Consider the following 23,428-nt stretch of genomic DNA (forward strand, 5'->3'; position numbering starts at 1 on the left):
CATTAGTACTGAAAAGTTGATGTATAACTTTATACTTTGCTCAATCAAATTTAACACTTTACGCACAACAAAATTGATATATTACTCGATTTTAAATAACCCATAACCCGAATAAATAAACTGGCTAAACAAAACCCATATTCTTTAAAATGAAGAAAACCTGAAACCACAACCTCTATTTTTATTTGAAGCACCCTAAACCATAACCCGAATAAATCGTTTGGGTGCAAACTGCAAAGCCTTGATTTAAACAAATGAAAATAATCCAATTTATATTATATTATTACTATAATTTAGTATTATACATTTATACTATTATATATATATATTTCCTATATTTTTATACACAGTCCTTCGACTATCATCCCATGTTGTTAAATCGCGATAAATACCTCAAGTCTTTCTATTAAATATTAGTAGTTTTTTACTCGGTAATATTATCATCGTTTCTCAAAGAACATTGTTTTATTTTGTTAGAAAAAAAAATCATACACGTTCCAAGGGGATTCGTTAACTGTTTGGTGTTTAAAAATTCAAAATTACGTCATGTTTCATTAAATTAATTAATTTATTATCGTACATTATTATGCTTCTTTTAAAAATGTATCGATAAGTTTAAAAAAACTGATGTGCAATTTTGTTATGGTATTGGATTAGTTATTTATACTTATTTTTAGTAACTAGTAAGTAGTTAGGTTATTTTTTCTATGTATACTAAAAAAATTGATATCGGTTACAATTTGTAAAATATTACAATTTTTTAGTTACAACAATACCTACATGGCGTCCTGGCTACCTATATTACTATTGTCTTTCATTGACTTATTTCTTGTTTTAAAATTTAAATGTATTTTCACTATAATTTTTCACATAATATAATACTCCTTGTCTCCATATAATTATATTTTGGGCTTTACTTTTTCTTATCGTTAAGATATATAATTTAATACAATATACAACTATCCGTACATTCCCTTTTTAGAGACAGAAATTATAGGAAGTTAAAATTAGTTTTGTATAAATAATAAATACCAAAATATACCTAACATATCAAGTTACTTATGCTGTAAATATAAAAACTAATATATATTTCATTTAGGTATATATTATATTATACAAATCGATAAAGTAGACTAATACTATAATGTATTTAATGATATTATTTTGTTCTAGTAGTATCGTGAGTTAACATATTTTATATTTCAATACATTTTTAAGATGTATATTGTATATAGTAAAATAGCCAGTAAAAAAGTTAATTTTACTTTTTATAGCTTAAAATAATATGTTATCGTCAAAATTCATTCGAGTGCTTGTTAGTTTTATTCTATTGCAGTTACGTGCATGGTGTATCTTATCAATGTTTAAGTGGAATAGATAAATAATTGAATAACGATTGAAAATTCCAAATTGTCAACAAAAAATGTGGATATTACTAAAATCTATTCGGTTATTACCTTTAACCTTCAATGATATGGCTTTAATTTTGGTTGGTTTTTTCTTATATAAATTAGGTACCATGTCCATTTGAATTTATTATGTTGCAATTTACATGATTTATGGTAAAGAAGAACCTTTTTTTATAAAATCAATTATTCGGAGAAAGTATAATAGTAACATAGTATGCTTGACAAATAAATATTATCATAATTTTATTTTGAGTGTTTTTGCCTTTTTAGATGATACCTGTATAATATATCATTATGATTTGTGTTGTGTATTGTGTTCACCGCGGAATTTTGATGTCGCTCAAGATGAATATTGTAGGTATATAAGATAGTGTTGAGACGCAACCGAATTCCAGCTTTCTAATCCAATTCGATGTGAAACAAAGAGGGGCCTAATTTGTATCTTTATTTTTATTCGTACTACCTACGTTTGACAAATGCGTTTTACGTGTTTTCGTCAACGGGAAATACGTCGTGTACCTTATTATAATATAATATCATAAGATAATCGTTAGACGTATAGAGTGCACGCATTACAAAAAAAAATATAAACGATAGCGTCTTACGATATACCTACTCATGATACATACTTAGTTTTCGGTTTCGTGGGCGAGATGTGTATGTATATAGGTATCTATATAATATATATATATATTATCTATTATTTATATATATTATATATAGATATATGTGTGAATTTAATATGTATTAATATAGTGGACGTTTGACGGCGTAAAATGTATAACATGTAAAGTAACGACCCGATTTGCTCACAGTCGACTCGATGATATTAATATTGTATGTTATAATATTATGTTCTCGGGGACGCCACCGCCGCGTGACGATATATTATTATGAATGCCGATCAAAGCTATACGGGACCGCGAGATCAGCGCGGTTCGTTAAGCCGCGGCCGGAGGCTGTATAATGCGTACAGAGTGTTCGCCGTAAGATACGTACGCAGTAGATTGTGTACGGAATATATTATAATACGATAATATTATCTTGTGCGCAGCAATTATATGTTTATATATATAGCGAACACGGTTTTTGCGGTGCGTTGTACCTACCTACCTAACTATACCTACATAATACTCGTCGACTGACGAAGACGGTGGTGCTGCGAGTGTAATGTGTCGTGACGCGCACATGTCGCTGCATTTCGAAAGTACACAGCCAGTCATTTGATCTGGGTTTTTTTAACGCTCGAAAAAAAAGACGACGCCGTTCAATTTTCTGCGCCATTTGTCGCGTCCGTCGGCCAAGCCTTGGGACTATCATTAGGAGGTATTATACAGGAGGTGACATTTTCCGGAAACGCTCGTCGTCGCGCATAATATTATACCACTTCAGCTAGGGCGAAACTGACTCAAGGCTGTTGCGTTTTGTGTTCTGTTTGGCGGCAACGTTGCAGTTTTTCGTCATCCCGCTGATTTGAATAATACGCCACTCAATAATATTCAGTGGTCGTATGCTATTATTATCGTTATACGTCGTTATATATAATAATATAATATATCTGTCGAGGATATATTTTTATAATAACACAAAACGCGTTCGTGGCGGAGGTCGGCTAAAATGTGTTGTCCGTGAATGGCGTGAAAAGAAATGGTCCTCCGTATAACATGTGATTCATTCGTTTCAAGAAAACCTCGTTGCACAATATTTTGCTTTTAGAGACACCCTTCGTAACGTTTTTTACTCGATTTACGGTCGTCTCGGTGCATGAAGTGCTACAGGTGTCTTGTGCACGCGCACACCCTTTGGGCGCCGACCTACATTACAAGTGTACATCCCCACCTCAATCACCCGGTTTTTCCCGCTTCCGCTCCCCGATGCAAATTTCATTCGCCCTTGGTTGATTCGCATTCACGCTGTTGCAGCACGTTGCACGTATATTAATGTATTATTTATTGTCATTATCATTATTCTCGTTGATTATTATTATTGTTACCTGAAGCATGCTGCAGCACATGGGTTATTATCTCAGGAGTCCTATGTATAGTATTCGTATATAACGGTGATAAATGATAATAATATAAAAATATGTCTATGAAGATTGCGAACCTATGTGTCACAACTCCATAGGTCGGTGCACATATGTGTGTATATAATTTTCAACAAACCAAGTGCCACTGACCTGCATTACTATCTATGGATGTGGTTTGAAAGTTCTCTGCCTCCTCCGCCGCCGCCTCAGCCGTCGCCAGTCGCCACTAATGTCGCCAGTTTCCATACACTCTTATAATAACCACCAGATGTGCATCGCTCGACGGTACCGCCGTGCTTTCACACGATCGCATTTCCTTCTTTATGCTGTGAAGTCATCACCATATCATTGGAGTTTAGGAATTCAAATGTCCCTATTTAGGTACATCATTAGGTTATAAATTGCGAGATAAATTACATTTTAGATCTGGCCCAAGAGAGAAATTACGTGAATTGTTTGTTTTCCATACTTTTTTTCCGTAAAGGAAAGGAAAGCCTTCAAAAGTTCCGATAGGGGTCTAAAGTTGACACGCATATGATATATGACGTCACATTTTATTTTCTCTCAAGTAATAGTAGTTTCCTTAGTGTGCATTTTTGAAAATTATGTATAGGAGACGAGATTGTAGAAAAAACAGTATAAATCGTGGTTTAAGCTAAAATCCTCTAAAAGTAATTTTTTTAATGCAAATAGCAATTGTATAAGTACCATCATTGTTTTAAAATATGTTACATCAGCTAATACCATCTTGAATCAGGTGAAGCTATAGGTTAAACTACATCCAGTCCGGCTTTTTGTATGTTATATTATGTGTATAGTCGTGTTACGTTGTTTGTATACGGTACGACGTTCAATAATCTTATGCTGGACACAAGAAATGCTACACCGACGACGTAAATCTAAAATGGCCGATAATGATAACAATATTATAATATTATGCATCAGAAAATTATTGGTCGTCGTTTGTCTGGTCGCTGTACCTATATATAATAATAATATACCTTTTATATAAAATATATTTAATATAGATACATAGGTTATAGTGTAATACAAGGTGCGCAGTGGGTGTTCACGTATATAGCCCAGAGCGTTTTGATATTATATTATTTTAACAAGTGAAAAATTTGTTTTGGCTGGCCCACTTGCCAAAAAAGGGACTGGTCACCGAGCCTGTAATTTTCTAGTGTCCGCGATTGGAAACCGCACAAGAAACCGGAATTTATATTAGGTATATGTGTATATATAATACTTTACGAGCGAATCTCATCGCCGCCGCTGCCGGATGGAGTCTTTTCGACGTCTGAGTAAAAGTCTTAGTGTTACGCGACATAATTAAATTTCATAATATAATATATATTATATTAAAGTATATTATATCCTAGGCGTCCATGTTTTTGCCACTAATACAATGCATTATTTTGTATGTTGTACACCTACCTTTTGAGCACTCACTATTAAATTAATTTCAAAGTTGTAGTTATTTTTGACTATGTATATAATAGTATTCGCTTTATCAGATTAAATAATTGATTAATCGGATTTATATGTACGTCATATAAGTATTGTTTTCGATAAATAGGTTAAAGTAAATTTGGTGACTAATTTTTATTTATTTGTGGTTTTTTAATTTGTACTCGTTCATAAGGTTATTATGCGCACACGTGACTCGTCCATTATAAATCGGTTATAAACCCATGTGGTTAACAATATCTTTTTTTTAAATGGCATACCTTGATTGGCTCTATATATTAACTAGTATTATTATACATAAACATTAAACATGTAAAACATATATACATATATATATTATAAACTATGGTATACGTACCTAACTTATTGTTTCTCTTCAAACACGTTTTACAGTAAAATGTCATAGTCGTAAGTCGTTACACTGCATATTATATACATTTATGTTCAATTTTCACACTCGTATCTATTATGTGTCAAACAATTTTCGTCATTTCAAATGAAAATAAAATTTCTGTGTCAAACGTTTACCCCAGCCCCGTTTTTTTAAACGGTTATAATAAGTACAGAACGAGATCTATGTCGTTTGTTTCAACGACTAAAGAACCGTTATTAGGCTTCATGTGATTTGTCAATAGTCATCACATGTGTAGGCCGTGTACTGTTTAAATACATTACCATCGTATACGGATGGGAAATCAATTTCTGGTAACTCGTGGCCTTGGGTGCGGTGGGGGGCAATGTTGATCGTCGTTTAAAACCAATTTGTACATATGCTTTTGTATTTTAACTCTGCCGTAATTGTTCATTTAATTTAAAAATAATTGTATTCCGCCATTTGTGATATTCGTCCAAGCAACAATAGCAGTAGCAGTGAAACACCAATAGACCATATGTTTGTTGATTATTGTGATTTTTTTATGTGCAGTCCTTCGACAGTCGTCGTCCCACAGTCTTATTAAATCGCGATAAATCCCTCAAGGCTTTTTCTTATGTACGTGAAGTGGTTTCATGCTCCATAAATATTGTCGTTTCTCAAAGAACGGTTTTGTTTTATATTTCGTTAGAAAAAACACTATGTACCGAGGGGATTCGTCGTCCGTTTATAAATAAAGAGTGTGTTGAAAAAGTCAAAATGGCGTCACAGCAGATGCCAAGTGCATCGCGTCTATTCTTGGACCTGGCGTCTGCATTGCGTGTGTGTTTTCTCCCCTTCAAAGGACTCTACGTTGTATACCAACGCATCGAAGGTTGAAAAAAAACATTCGGAAGCACACGCGCGCGCTCGTAATAATAATGTACCCTGTTACGAAAATAACAAGTTTTTGGTCAACGCCCGCATACGCAGTAAATTATTAGATCAATTCAGTATTATTAATACCACCCCGATGATGAGGGTTGTTTAATTTTCCACCATGTGCGAATACCCGTACGACCATAAATAATTATCGTCCATTAGTATTTTTCATTATTATTCACGACAATATAATAACAATTTGATAAATAATAACTACGACATCAACTTACACGTAGGTCGTATTTATGTATGTATGTATGTATGTATGTATGTATATATATATATATGTATGCATGTAAGTATGTATGTATGTATGTATGTATGTATGTATATATGCAATATATGCATCGTGTAATGTGCGCGCGTTTTAGCCTTGACGGGCGGAAAGAAAGAAAGGCGGCGGCGGCAGCGGCATCGACGAGATTGGTAATTCGAGACACATCGCGCGACGGAGAACAATGTGAAAACGATATTTTATATAGATGAACATGTCACACTCGTCGACTTCTGAGTCGGCGGAATCGTGTATTGTTTTACCCGCTCGTAATCCCCTCCATTGGACTAGAGAAATGGTTTTATAAAATAGGCAACGGGATTTGTAGGTATAAGCTGTACACACTACACAGTACACATATATAATACATATATAATATGTTCGTTTGTGTACTTACTATGATACTTGTAAGTTATTCGTTCCCATCTTCCCAACTTGGCATTGACCCTTCACGACGATTCCGCCCTTTTGAGAACCACTGAACTGCGACGATACAGTATATTTTTTTCGTTTCGTATTATATTATGTATACGTATGTATATAGTATATAGTATATAATGTAATATATAAATAACAATAATAAATGATTCAACCACCATATAGAGAATACGTGTAACGTGGCTTAAACATTACACACACATATGTTTTCGTCGGGAAGACAAAGCACGGAAACCTCCTCGTGATAATGCATCCTGTGTGCTATGTATACAGTAGTATAATATTTACAATATTAGAACCGCTATGGTTTAGAGGGAATGAAAATATTAACTCTTAAAAATATAGTATTAATAACACTTAGAATAATCTTTTAATGAGAACCGAACGCCACAAACTGTTGTTTTTTGGCACTCGTTTTGGTTTTCAGATGACATTTTTAAATGCAGAAAGCAGAACGTCACATAAAATGCATTACAAACGTGTTTTTAAATGAGTCGCGTACAATTTTTAGACTCATGCATATATTTTTTGTTACTATTTTAACTTTTTGTTATAATTATTATACCTACACATTTTACACGCGATGATTACTCGAAAGTGTTTGTTTTAGAGCGCGACGGCTTTCATACTTATAATAACGTGCATAATATATAACTTTAGGCTTTAGCCGATAATCCGTTTTGCATCAATATAATATAATCTGCAGCGTGGAGCAAGTGAGCAACGCACGTAACAACAAACAACATATTGGCTACAACTACAGATGAAATTATTTTTTTTTGTGAAAGTCGATCTTCAACGCTGAAAGTGTTCCACCACACAACAGATGGTACTAATATATAATATTATTGTGTACGGTTTTGTTTTTAAATCCGTTTCTCGATCGACTAGTTGCACCATGCAACTGCGGTAACCGCGGTACTGCAACAGCAGGTTTATGGTTTCTATAATACAATATAATTATTATATTCCGTTTGAAAACAATCGGCGGCCGCCGCGGCTTCTTCGATGCCCTGTACAGTACAGTGTACACGTTTCCTATAGGGGCTGTGCTGTGTACCGAACACAGATTTCCACTCGCTATCATCCCCGTGAGCGGTGTAAATATAAGAAAACGATAATATGATATTCGTCTACTTATTATTGTTGTTCGTATATTTTAGAAAAAAAAATAAAGGGTTCTGTTTGTCGAGACCTTGATGCACGCGTCCCCCTTCCCCTGGTTGCGCTGTACAGGCAACCGGTTTTTATTACTCGCATTATAAATACGTTCGGAATCTCCACCCGGGGCCGGTTCTCAGCCGCCGTACAACCGATGTTTCGATAAACGAACAGTACCACCACACAGTTCTATGTACGCAGACGGTCGTCGGCTCACGTGGTGGAGCGGCGGCGAAATGTATCTCGTATTATATTGTATGGTCAAATGGCAGAAAATAAAAAAACAGTCTATTTCGATTTACAATAATTTCGTCGTCGTCGACACCGGTAGCGTGTGGGTGTGTTGATGTTTGTGTGTGAGAGAGTTTCGTGTCCGGCGTGTGGGACGTTTTCCTACTCCTTCTCGAATATACACCTTAAAAACATAGTAATAATATTAAATGGTAATAAAATAACAATTTGTACACGCCCGTGTGCGCGGTTCTTCCACGGCGAGTCATCGGAGGAAACCAGCCCGACCTTTGAATAGATGTATTCATGATAACATCATATTATTATATAATTTCCGAGCGCCCGCTCGTCGTCAGTCGTCACGGCCTGTAGTCAGCGGCGCGGCGACGATGTCGTTTCTGTGTACGCCGCCCACCGCCCACCATCACCGATTTGGCGAGATCTGACAGGCTCTTTTGGCGTGCACTTTTTCCTTATTATTTAGATACGACGCTGCTGTGCCCGTCTTTAATTAATTGGAATTGAAAAGAACAAAACGTTTGGGCAATCGCATACATTTGTTGCAGCACACCCGGTCGTCGCGGGTACACCACCCAAACCGACGAAACCGAAACTTATTGTTTTATTATTCATTAGTTGTTACAGTGAAAATTCCATATTACGAAATATCATGGACCATAAAAAAAAATTCGTATTATAAAGAATTTCGTTAAATAGAATTGAATAAATTTGGTTCTAATTTGGTTTGGTTCTCAAAAATATTTCGTTAAACAGAAAATTTTGTTAAACGGAAGTTCGGTATATACTATGGAAGTTTCACCGATTACGTTTATATTATTCTACTCTCGTGAATTTTGGATGCCTCGTTCTGCGCGAGAACGAAACACGCTCGTTAGCGTTATTCGGTTTGAACGAAACAATGATGTGTGATGTCAACAGTATACACATAATTATTTTTTTCAATTCCCATTTCGATAACGATTACGAACCATATATTTTTTACACTTGTCGTTGACATTAGTTTTTTTTATTTTTACTTCAATAAGCATATTATTGCATTGGCTTTTATTTTATATTGGTGCACGGAATATACTCGGACAAAACCGTGTCTCGAATCTCGCTATGCTTATCTAATAACTAATTATAGGTATAGTTAAAACGGTACACATGTAATATTATAAAATAATATGACGGTGATTATTAATTGTCGGCTTATTTTTCTACTGGATTCTTTTTGTATTTGCTCACTGTTCTCTCTTGTTATTGGCATGATAAGTCAACCCTCGGTCCTGTGCCGAACAACCCTACTATATTAAGACAATGAATAACAGGTGTCTAGACGAGTTTAGACACGGTAGGTTTAAAATTATTATTCTACTGGCCGCGTAGGCGCATGTGTACAAACAGAGCAAATAGAAAGAATAAAAACATGATATTACATTTTTTGATTTTACCGAGTCATACATTAAATGCATCAGGCTTTCGTGTTATAATTGTTACAAAATAAGTAATAACTGATGTCGTTTGTCGTACATATTTTTTTTGCTGTACGCCGAAAACGTTTATAGTTTTTACAAGCTACAAAGTGCACGCGCGTAAAATAAATATGTTATAAAATATAATATAGAAAAAATAACCGCTGACAATCACCTATGTATATCGAAACCTTTATTACCATTATTATAGGTACTACGTAAAATCTTAAAAGAAACAATTTCACGAGTATTTTAATTTAAAATATATACTTAACATTATAATACAATATTGCTACATAATATAAACTAATGGAATTAAATTTTTTTTCCACAGAAATAACCAAAGTCCGAGCCAGCCTGTTCGAAGTGAACGGCGTGAAGAAGGAACCGTTGGTGCTGCCGGAACCAGACGGCGCGCCCGTCACCATTACCGAAAAAGTGTTCGTGCCAGTTAAGGACCATCCGGAGGTAAGATCGTTATGTGCTTGATTCATTTTCGTTATTACGTATTATTATTGTTATTGCTGTTTTCCGGAGGCGCGACATATTGCCACTCGGGTAGACGGAATATCGTTCACGCGGCTGTAATATGGGGGACGGACTTAACTCTACGGACGTAATTTTCTCATCATGAAATTTTACTGTGCATAAAACAATGTTATTTATTAGTATAAATTCGGCTCCAGCGGCAGTGGTGTAGGGTGGCGTAAACGACGCGGGTGTTGACGATGGTGTTTTAAACCGATTCAGCGCGGCTAAAAATAGAGGAAAATACCGTGTCGCCTTCGCCGCCCACGCCGCGCCATCTTACCGGTACACATGCAGTGCCAAGATTCGGACCCGTATCGTGTGTCCTCCCCCGCTGCCAGTCGGTGGGCACATGCCCAAACGACGGTCACTATACAACGAAAATAAATTCAAAAATCTCACCTTAAAACAAGAATGAGGAAAAAACATTCAATTTGCGCTCTTTCCACTGGACATTTTCTCGTCACGGTGAATGTAATAATATTTATTATTATATCCGTAATCGACGATTTTCCCGAACACAAGTTGTACTACCTCACATTATACAACACGTTGATGGCGTGGGGAGGGGGTAGATATACCGAAGGATGACCACCAAACGTCCATGGGATAATGAAATCAACGGTACCTACTGGTTTCCTCATGTTATCATAATATTTAATATATTTTAATATTTTATTATATTAAACAAATAATGCAAGTAAGTAGTTAAAAGATTATTTTATCTTTTGTCTGATTTTTCGCCCGATATTGTGTGTGTGGGTTTTCTTTCATTGTTCAAGGTCTCCGGTTCTTACTTCGCCATTTTGTCTTGCCTTTTTTTAACGTGATAATCCACGTTTAAATATTTTTATTTCTCTCCTTCACCTCCGCCTTCCAGCTCGTGCTTGTTTTTAAATTACATACGACATCTGCACCAGATGTCTGTATGAAAAACGTCCCTTTTCCGTAGTAGCCACTTCTATAAATACGAGTCAAGTCGTCTCGTGTACATGTGTGGTTATTTACAGCATAGTCTCATCCCTCATCACCACCCACCGTCCACCAACGCCACCCTAGTGACGACCGGAATACCAGACTTTACGTCCTGCTGCTTCATGCTGCTTCTTTGGCAACCCTGTTCTAAAACATATTATTACCCAAGTGTGTTTCTCTTTTGAGAACAATGAAATTCATAAGAAGTAATACTACCTGTTCGCCAAATCCCCGTCGTGCGTCAAACACGTGATTTTATTGATCTCGAATGACCTTTTTTTATCAGGGGAAATAGTTCATTGATTCCACATGTCCACCAGTACAGTAAGTTTTAAAACAACCTAACAAAATAGTAAGTTTGAGTACAGTGAGTAAAATTGTCAACTAATTAAACCTGGAATGTATGGGGAAAGTATAAACGTCCCAAACAAAAATTGAAAATTGAAATTTCATCAATCGTTAATATTGACACTATCAGTTTAATTTTATTTTTTAAGCTATAAATAGTTTTATCTGAAATTTGGATTAAAATAAAATTGAATACTGCAGACTTCTGGATTTTATGCCAGATAGTACAACGTAAAAAACTACGTATAAGTAGCTTTACTTATGATAAGCTGACTTATAGTTCTAAATTAATCAGTAACTGGTTTGTCATTGCAATAATGAATTTTAAAGTATAATATGATAGTGCATTAAGAGGTCAAGAGGACGCTACACAGATATTTATGGTCTCCGTCCTACAGGTGCATAACATACCAAATTTACGTTCAGCAGATCACGTTTAACTCAATTGTTTTAAAAATTAGAGTGAATCGACCTATTATAAAACTTGATGGTAAGAACATTATCTGTGTTTGTATGTATGGGTTTTTACGATAATTTAGTTTTTAAGTGAGTTATGATTTATGATCATTTTTAATTTATGCCATATTATTATATATTATTAACTTACTAAAAAATTGAACTATCGTAAGAAACCCACATACAAACACAGATTATGTACTTACCATCAAGTTTCATACTAAATCGATTCATTCTAATTTTCAAACTAACGGAGCTAAACGCGTTCTCCTGAGCGTAAATTTGTTATATGTTAAGGACCGTTAAAACGAAGACAACAAATGGCCATGTAGCGTGAGCGTCCTCTTAAGTCAAATGTAAATTCATTTTTTAATATAGCTAAGGAGTAACCACTAATCCACAGTTAAAAATTAGGAAATCGTGGAAACGATAGTTTGTTTTAAACTACCTGTACCAGTTGGAATCTATGTGTCCCCTCGAAAACAATGTATTTTTTGAAATATTATTATACCAACAATATTAATCGTGTAGACTATAGACAGTTGTAGGTGGGTAGGCAACGTGTCCACTGTCCAGTGGCTTAAATAATGATCAAGCTGATCACAAATAAACTGTTTTCAGTGTGAGTCAAAGATGGCCGCTCTCAGTGACTGTAGTCTGTGGCGGTGATTCGTCAGAAAAAAATAAGTCCTCACGACGAGAAACGCGCACTCTCTTTGTGCCAGTGGCGGTATTGACCCTTTTTCGTTTGAATCTATTTTTAAGGCATCATAAAATAATAATTCAGGAAAAACAACAATCATCTAATGAAATTAAAATTCATATTTATCATGGTTTTTAGCGTAAAATATAAATTGACCGGTGTGCACTGCGTACGTGTTGCTTTTTAAACTATTATAAGATTTGAAATTTTTTTACCTATTAATTTATGTACAAGTACACTACTGTATGTTTTATTTATTATTACCACATTTCCACATACGCTATTATAGATTTTGCTGATCCGATCATAATATCTTGCAATAGGTTATGTATATAGGCGTATAGCAATCAAAAAACATTTTTATACGCCATTTAGCCATTTAGGTACATGTGTGTTTTCTTTTATTGCATTCTTCAAGGAATTCAATTATTTTGAACACGTTTGATTTAAATTCTTTAAAGTTTCTATAAACTGTGCCTAGTATTAATAAATAATATTTTATTATTTATTATAACTGTGACCAAGCTTTCAAACATTTTTTTTGTATGAATAATGCACAACTTGTACTTGTGTCGTGTATATTATGATGTAATAATAGAAAATAACGTAAAATGATTGTACAAGATTCATTTCATCAGAAAAGTGCCTATATATTTACTATTGAAGGAAATAAATAAATACATTGTTGTATACGTTTTATTTTTAGACTTTATATTTATAAAGTATAATAATTTAATCATCAGGTACTCATTACTTAGTTCTTACCTATCAATAGATAAATGTACTAATGTTGGCTGTTAACATTACCTATCGTAGCATTTAAATATTTTACTAAATGTAGTTATTGTAATTGCTATATACCTAGTCAATAATTATCACTTATCTATAAGGTAAATAGCATTTTTCATACTGGTAAATTTACTAATGTGCGAGGAAGTTTGTTGTCTATATTGAAATGTATTTGAATTTTGTTTTAGGTATTCTATTTTTATTTACTTTAAACTATTACTGCCGTAACTCGTAAGCACTTTCTGATAGAGAAGTGTAGTTTACGCAATTCTGATTCTTATACCTTTTCTCCCGGTAAAAAATAATGACATCGACCGCCGTTTGCTCTGATCAATTTATCATATTTTTTTACTATATTATATAGTGACAGGGAGGAAAACAGAGTTTAAATGTTACGCACTTAGTAGAATGGGTTTGGCATGTCCTTGGTGCATGTGTATATATAATAATATAATATTTGTAATACTCAACGGATTGAATGGGATGGTCCGAAAGACATGTCCGGTCGTGGATGCCCATTAATGGACAACGCAGTGGCGTATATATATTTTTCTAATTTGTATTTATTATTTTTATTTTGTCTACTCTACAATTGCGACCTACGCGAGGTAGGCGTTATAGCGAATAGTAATGTGAGGGAGAGGAATGAGAGTGAGGCAGGAGAAAAGGAACATATTACTCACATCAATATATCCAATGCGGGGTTGAAGATGTATAATATTATATAAGTGCGATTTGCATCTCGTCATCATCATCGTTATTATAATTTTATTAAAAACCCAATGAACGATGTGTGCATATCGCAGGCGTAATAATGGCATTTCCAAAATGAGTAATCCCACGCTATTAAATTTCCATATACTACCACCGTGTGTATATATTATTTTCGTCTTTTAAATCGTCGTCGTCTACACACACACACACACACACACACATTTCTATATGTATATATATATATGCAATGTTAAAGATCATAAACGTGCCAGAGAAAACATGAGAGGACCATATGGTCGGGTTCTTTTTTAGGATCGTGACAACGCTGAATATGGCCAACGAGCAATGGCGCCCTCGCAGTCTCTGCCGCCGCCATCGCCATTGCCTTATGTCCTAAGTGTTGTTTCTTAATTTTTTTTTCTATCCAAAATCGTTTTTCCGTTTCTTAGCAATTCTCTGTTCATTCTTATTAATAATAATAAAAATGAATGGTGACAAATACGTTTGTGTGAAACCGTCATGTATCGTGTACATGACATTTGCATATATTATTATTATAGTTATAACATACGCCTGGCGAGAATATACGAGGAGCTAAAGTGTATGAGAAAGAGAGAGAGGGGATTGAGAGAATGTTGGCTCGCTTATAAAGAGAGGGGTTTTAATCCTTTTTTGGTGTTAGCACCGTCGTTATTCGGGTTTGGCCAAAAACGGTTCATTAGCACAACGACCATATTATTATGATGTGTGGTAGTTAGTTATTTTTTGTCGCCGCAAACCATTGTTGTGATTTGTGGTGGTGCCCATTATCATCGAGTTGTTACTATATATATAACAATAATTAATAATAATATATAATAATATATACCTATTACATATTTTATTTATCCTTAACAGGCGGTAAAATTAATTGTCGAGTCTTCTCGCATGAATTATCATTTTTTTTTTGGCTCGTCACTTCGGGTCGTCGTGAACTCGTGAATTCCGCTAAACCTGGGGTGTGTTATATGTATAGTGTATACACAGCCACCAATTCGACGAATGTGTGACTATGTTTGTATTTTATTGTATAATTTTCGACTTCGTGCAGGATTTGATTTCATAGATAGTATAGCCTGAAGTTCATATTTTTTTGTCTCTGAAATGTTTGTTATATAATTGTAGGCACTGTTTATGACATAATACTTATGTTTTATAATAAATTAGTAATCCCTATATTATGTGGAAATTAATCTCATTATCGTGGTGTAAATGTATCTCAGTGTTTGTAACTTGTTTTGTTACTTTGATAATGTTGTAGACGTGTTCCGTCTATAAATTAGTGATTTTATGCATAATTATCGGCTTTCTATTATATTGAATCCGCCGAGGTCATCGTAGTATACCTAAATCTATATTATTCTCATTCTGGTCTCACAATAACAATTTCGATGAAATATATTGATATTGTGAATTTTTATGCGTCATTAGTCATACACTCGTACTTAACTGTAGGGCTGGGTTTTTATTTGCAATTATTAGTTAGGTATAATTGATAAATATGATAAGTAATTACTATTACTAACGTACGTATGGGTCACGGAGTTAGGTACTGTTTTATAAAATTATTAATTTTATACTTTTATGTCTTATAGATAAACATATTATAGAATGTTTGTTGGCGACTGAGTGAGTTTAGTGTGTAATTTATACAATACAACATCGATGAGCTTTTTCGTGCCAAATATTTTCGAAAAATAATTATTTAAACGAGGAAAGAAAGGTTTGAAAATACGTATTTGGTGAATATTGGGTTTTTTTGAAATCAGCGCCGTAAATGCCGTTTTGAAAAAAAGTATGTTTCCCAGAGAATTTCGAGAGTTTTCGTTTGATCGAATACCGTTTCCCCTACTGTGGAGCCTGCGATCTTGGACTCCGTAATAACCATAGCTATATGATATTTTAAACCATGGTAAGAACGTCGTAGCGTAGTACCATAATAATACTATAGAGGACGAGGTGTAACCGCGGTTACGCATGTCTACAGAGGAGTGCCATCCATAAAATAATAGTTAATGCACAGGCAGGCTCTGTAGGACTATTATTAATTATCATTGTCGTCGTCCACTTCTTCATCCAGCGGCGTGTAACAAAGGGAAATAAAAATAGACGACGACGATCCGTGTGATGTTTAAAACGTGAAATTTAGGTTTCGTGCATTTTTTAAAACAATATTTTTATTATATTTTAATTATTACAACGTGTTACAGTTATATTTTGTAGGTGTTTGTCGGTCGTGCGTCGTTGGAGGTTAGGTTTTGTTTAAAAATAAATGGTCGGAAGTAGGATCATAAAAATTCAAAAAATAATTTTTTTGAATTGTATTTATCTGGAACTGAATTGATTTGGAAATATATACCTGTAAAAGTATTTCAACCCGATTAGGCTTTAAATAGGATAAAATATAAGTTGCGAATATTACAACTTGATTTCGTCTGTGATCAGGTATAGCCATAATATAGGTACCACTCAAATTCATATACTTGCATGATATGTTTGATGTTGGTTATATTATAATGAGTAATGACGTTTCATTAAAGTTCCGATACTGTTATAGAATATTGGCTGCAAATCAGCTATTAAAATTTTAAATGCGAAAGAATATATTATATTATTTTTCAAAAATAAAAAAAATTTAACTAGTCACTCGGTAATCAGTACTTCTAGTATGAGTTTTTAATTTTAATTTATTGTTATATGTTATATAACTACTCATAATTTAGTCATAAACATAGTTTTTGTATAATCCAATGTCGATGGAATTAAATTGGACAAAATTGATACCTTAAGGTCAATCTAAAAAGGTGAGCGCAATAATTGGTTTACTGATCGTAAAATATAAGGGGCCCGGTTATTGGTACACCGATCCTGAAACACGAATTGTGTTTTAAGAGCAACTTGTACGTGTGTACGACGTTTAAAATGTCCTAACCAACCTATAGTCATATTGCTGCATAATATTCATATACGCCGGTCGTAAAAAGGAAACCTCGCGTGTTTAAAATGCCATTTGTGTGTTTGAGTCAATTAGTAATATTATAATAGCGATGAGTGGATACCACTCGACTGTTTATAATCGTAATATACACGCCACGATTATTATTATTATATATTAAACTATATTATAATATGCATGGTGTGTGTCGAAAAGACGAAAACTGATGATTCAAGTACGTCGGTCGAAGAAATTGACGTACCCACTCGGTGCTCGCCGAGAGATATCGTGACGAGTTTCGTGTATAGACACGATGTTAACGTCGTTTCAAATGTCGTTATTATCTGTCGATTTGTTACAATAAGTACCTAGGTATATTATATTAATCTGCACTTTACATTTATTCGTAAATCGTAATCGAAAATACACACAATGTAATATTATCAAACGCGGGGGTCTCTGTTTATTTGAACAGTGTCGAAACGAATTCACAACGTGATAAATTTATTTCGAAATACTAAATAAGAACTACTGTGCATACAGCTACGAGTTGAGTTTGTCACGAAAATAATGAAAAAAATGAAAACACAGTTCCATGAAAATCATTCGTATCTACTAATTGCTATGTTTTGCGGATTTGTGACCAACAGTCAGCATAATATTATTATTATTTTATATTTGTTTTGCGTGTCATTTTTAAATGTTTCCTAATTCTTGAATACGATTTTAACAAGAGATTTTTGTATTGTTAATTTTTAGTTCAACTTTGTCGGAAGAATATTGGGCCCACGAGGTATGACTGCCAAACAATTGGAATTGGAGACCGGATGCAAGATTATGGTTCGAGGAAAGGGTTCAATGCGAGATAAGAAAAAGGTATGTACGAAAATTAAGTGAGATATTTTGTATTGATTTTTCTTGTCTAACACTATGCCTAAATATCATTTATTTGCTAACACCATTATCGGAAGTTTTTCATACAGAATCGTAAGTAAATAAGAATTGGATAGTTTCAAGTGTTTTAACAATTAATTGTAATTATGTATGTTTCAAGGAGGAACAAAACAGAGGTAAACCAAACTGGGAACATTTGAGCGAAGAGCTCCATGTTTTGATATCTGTTGAAGACACTGAAAACCGGGCTAAGCTCAAGTTGAAGAGAGCCATCGATGAAGTGAAAAGGCTTCTTGTACCTGTTAGTAGAAATTATTTTTATAAATCTTCTTGGTATACAATTAAATTCAAATGTATTAAAGTCCTAATTATTTTTTAGGCTGATGGAGAAGATGAATTGAAGAAACGCCAACTGATGGAACTTGCTATCATCAACGGTACATATAGGGACTCCAATGCTAAAGCCTTAGCAGCAGCAGGTAAATTGATCTTAACTATACCAATAATAATTATAATTTATTTAGTATTTTAGTCACAATAAATTAACGCTTGAATATTTTAGCTTGCGATGAGGAATGGCGTAGGATGGCTGTTGCAGCAGCTGCTGAGACACAGCGACTTTTGTCGCCACATGGCATGGGTGGCCTAGCCACAACTTTACGACCACAGACCGCTACGCCTTTAACGGCACCACTTATATTATCGCCACGTATCCCGACTGCCATTACTACCAGTGGTGGAAATCCTGGTGCACCCCAGCTTTTGTCTCCTGCTGAACATCATCATCATGCTGCAGCAGCAGCAGCTGCAGCTGGTCTTATATATACGCCATATGCCGATTATGCCAATTATGCATTGGCTGGATCACCATTGATCACAGAATACACTCCTGCCGATCACTCGGGTGCGTTGTTGTTTGTTTGTTAAAAAAAAAAAATTTATATATAAATATATATAATATATATATTTATATGATGTATATGATTGAATGCGCTTGGGAGACTGAGAAATCATAATTCAGGATGAAAATAATTTAAAACTACAATTAAAATGCCCCTGTTCAAATATCACTAAACAATTATTAGTTTTTAATAAGACTGAACAAAAAACACATATGAACCTAATCAGTATTTTTTATTTTTCAAAGCAAACTGTTCTTGAGATATTTTTTAAATTTTAATTTATTTTTATTATTATATTAAAAGAATGTTCGGCCAGATACATGCTAATGGTTCCAGAACTACAAGGGCTCACCTACCGTCACTGGCCAAATCAACGTTAGTACCATCCTTAGTATTTGGCCATCCAACCCTTCTTTTTTATGTTTGTGAGGTGCTATCTTATTTATTATTTATGTATAATTTTAGGAATTAATTTTATTTCAATATTCCTTATTATTATTTTTTTATTATTATGATTATTATTATTATTATTATTATTTATATAATTATTATTTATCTTGTTTATTTTATTATGATTATGATTATTATAATTTTTTTTTTGATTCCTTAATTTTTTGCGCGCTTTTAATCGATTTTATTACACAAAGCTTTAATTTTTTATAGTAATTATTTATAGATTTTATTTTAGTTATATATACATATATATCCCTTCTTTATCTCTGTTTCTTTCGCGTTTAGTTAGTTAAAATATTAGTCTAACTCGACTAAAATATAATTAAAAAAACTAGGTGTGTACTAATAAATTTAATACGGTAATCAAATATTTTTCCTAATAATACTCCTCAAGTACTTCCTATTGAAAAAAAATAATCTTAGAATTTATATTCTAACTGGTAAAACAATTCTAATAAGTAATAACATTTAAACAAATCCTTATTATTTTTGTTATTTTTCATAGTTTTGGAATTAGTAAATTTAAAAATATCTCTCATATATCTTCTTAGTCAATATTTTCAACTAACCGGGACAAATATTTACATTATTTTTAGAAATATGTAAACCAAGGTGTGACTCTAACATTAATAGTAAATACTAAAGTTTTAACAAATATAAAACAAAATATTAAAAACATTAGGACCCGAATTAACAAAATACTTGAGGGACCAAGAAGAACCACCAGACAGGTTTTTTACTCATAAGAAGAATATATACTTCTGACACCTAAAGTTCCTTAATTTGATAAGAATGAAATACCATGACAAACACTTTTAATATTTTAATTATGTTTATATTATATTATATTATAATAATATTATAAAAAAAAATACTCAGGCTGATTATATAATTAATGTTATGTATATTTTTTTTGTGATTGTTTAGTACACATCTATGTTTAGAATTTGTTATACATATAACATATATAATATATATAAATATATATATATTTTTAATTATAATTACTATTATTTTTGTATAAGTTGTAGGGGGTCGACGTTTTAAAATGGAACCTGGCTCTCTAACGGTGTTTTTATAAATGCATTACAAAAATTAATTTTCAATAAATAAATAGAAATAATATGTTTATAGCAGGTGCAGCAGCCGCGGTTGCGGCGGCGGCTCAGGTCGCCAAACAAAGAAGGCATTTGACTCAGATCAGGGATCATCCGTATCAGAGGGTTGGCACTTCGATTGTCAATTAAAAAAAAAATACCAAAATTAAAAAAAAAGTTCTTTGAATCTGAAAGGTCAGTTGCTATTCGTTTTTAATTTAGGGTTAGACAATCATAGTTTATAGGGTATAATCTGGCGCGATTATCAAATTTCAAAATCCCCAACATTTTTCAACAATTTCAATGACCTCCACGCGTAATTATTTTTATTTATGCTTCTTTTTTTCTAGACCTTTTTTCGGTTGTGATATTTTATTTATTTTTTCTCATAATTTATTTATGTGTTTATGTAGATGTACTATTATTATTATATACCGACATATAATATATTAAATAAATATTTATATATTCGATTATAGTTAATTTATATACATTTTACATATTTTTCCGCTTGTTATGGCAGTATTATGTAGGTGTAGGAGCTACATAATATATAATATTAATTTGTAGATGTAACATATTTAAGTATATTTTTCACGTATTGTGTTCTAATATTGTATTTAACAGCAAAACCGAAGATTTGTTTATTGGTGAAGGTAGACATGTATCAAAATTATTTATAATAACTACGAAACATCCCTTATTTTGCACTATAATATTTAAATTAATGCATATATACAAACAGTGGAACGAAAAAAAACTTACATTACTGGTTAAATAATAAAAGTAATATGATCACATGAAAGTTTTTTTTTGTCTTACATATATGTATTATACGTCATAACGCTTTTCATACATATGGTAGTAAAATATTATACTAATAACTATTGAAATACACTCGACAGAACACTTATGTTTGTCACCGGCGTACTTACACTAATACAATAATAGAACATAATACTTTTAGCTGCTATTTTTTTTTTTTTTTTTTTAAATATTTCATTACTAACATGTTTTTTATTTATTTTTTATTTAACCTCAAAAAAAGGCTTGCGGAGATCTAACATACTGGACCTTTATTTTAACACCACACAATGCAGCCTGCGGCCGAAGTGCGACGATTGCCAGACGGAACTATAATTAACAACTAAACAATATCATTCTGCGCACATATATACACACTTAAAAAACGCAATGTTGCACTTGAAATTATTCGTCTAACAATTATCTGTCTGTCTAATCATTTTCGTATAATAATATTTGTTTTATTTATATTATTATAGTGTTTAATGTTGTTTCGTAATATTACAATTTAAAGACTAGATAGATTTTTTTTGTTGAGTCCCTTGATGCCTTTAAAAACATATGTATCTATATATTTGTTTATTTTGGTATTGATGTCGACATTCGTTATACGCCTGTCGTCACTAGTCTTAGTATTTTTGTTTGTTTATTTTCCTGAACACTGAACCACAATGGTCTAATAAGACAAAGTATACGACAATTAAAAATATAAAAGAATATTGAACAAACTTTTTTACAACTCTACTTATCAAATTTGCTTAGTTTAAACAAGGATATAAAATAAGAAAATTAAAAAAAATATATAAATATTTTTTTTATGTTGTTATTATTTATAAGAACTATATAATATTTTATATTTAGCGTGCAATAAAATGTTAATTTTTTTTTTTAGAAAAGTTTTTCGATATTATTATGTAGAGAAAATTTTCAGTATTAAATAAAATTAAAATATAATATCTTAAATAATACCATATGCCAGGTGCCAAAATCGACCCATGCCAGTTCGTTCTACATTTTTTTTTTTGTTATAGAATTATGTTAAACAAATATAGAATATAATTCTCACAATAATTTATTTATCAGTGAGATATATTTAATATTATATATTATATGAAAATATATATTTATACATATTGAAAAAAATTAATATATATTTATATATATATATAATTAAGTTTTTATAATATTTTTGTAAGTACTTAAGAGCCTAAATAATTTAGACAATCTCTCGATTAGGCTAAATATATATATTATATACATACATTATTATATTACTTTATTTTATTTTGTTGTTTACGAATCTCAACGTTAAAATAGTCGTGTTTTTGTTTTTTTCTTGTTATTTTAGACATTTGTAGTTAATATATAAAATAATTATAAATATATATATATATATTTATACATATATATGTAATTGTAGATTTTAGAAAAAAAAAATTGTTTGTAGATGAGCACTTTACTGCCTCCCAAAACAATTAATCAATTACTGTTTGATGTATTTCAGGCTCATGTGCCATAGGGTAAAATTATATTTTCTTTTCATTAAACACCTTAAGATTTATTTCTTAGATCAATCTTATTTTATTTAAAAACATATATTTTAAAGTAGAAGACAAGAAATATAATGTTTTTATTCTATAAGCTATATTTATATAATATATTGTATTAATATCATATGCTTGACAATATGAATTTTATTTTTATTTATAAATATATTATGTGTATAATATGTTTTATAGAAATATATATATATATATATATATACCATAGGAGTTTCTATTTTAATCAAATTTATCAATGTTGCATGTAAGGTTTTTCAGATTTTTATGAAATTTATTTTGTAAATGAAAATGTTTTATGAGATGATATGCATAATAAAAAAAGCATGTAGAACAGTTTTTTTTTATTATTATTCTTTTATTACCTATTTCTTCCTTTAATCACCATGTGTTAGATAACTCGTATAGTAAAATTTACTTTTTGTTTTGCACCATTGAATCCACGTAGAGT

The 23,428-nt window shown here is 32.3% G+C and overlaps 1 protein-coding gene across 2 annotated transcripts in view; it reads left to right on the forward strand.

The window, feature by feature from the left end:
• The window catches only part of LOC100158806 (protein held out wings), a 26,317-nt gene extending 3,848 nt beyond the window's left edge, over positions 1–22,469 (forward strand). Inside the window, exons 2-9 of one of the 2 annotated variants that reach the window (XM_008183876.3) lie at positions 10,116–10,249; positions 18,028–18,144; positions 18,323–18,463; positions 18,542–18,641; positions 18,725–19,066; positions 19,368–19,439; positions 20,652–20,809; positions 21,663–22,469. In XM_008183876.3, the coding sequence (XP_008182098.1) occupies positions 10,116–10,249; positions 18,028–18,144; positions 18,323–18,463; positions 18,542–18,641; positions 18,725–19,066; positions 19,368–19,439; positions 20,652–20,764 (1,019 nt within the window). In that variant the 3' untranslated portion in view covers positions 20,765–20,809; positions 21,663–22,469. Of the gene's footprint in view, positions 1–10,115; positions 10,250–18,027; positions 18,145–18,322; positions 18,464–18,541; positions 18,642–18,724; positions 19,067–19,367; positions 19,440–20,651; positions 20,810–21,662 lie in introns of those variants that run through there. The other variant, XM_029491509.1, reaches the window with a different exon arrangement.
• Positions 22,470–23,428: the final 959 nt, after the last annotated feature.

This window comes from Acyrthosiphon pisum, chromosome A3 (genome assembly GCF_005508785.2).
Source record: "Acyrthosiphon pisum isolate AL4f chromosome A3, pea_aphid_22Mar2018_4r6ur, whole genome shotgun sequence".
Classification (NCBI taxonomy): Eukaryota; Metazoa; Arthropoda; class Insecta; order Hemiptera; family Aphididae; genus Acyrthosiphon; species Acyrthosiphon pisum.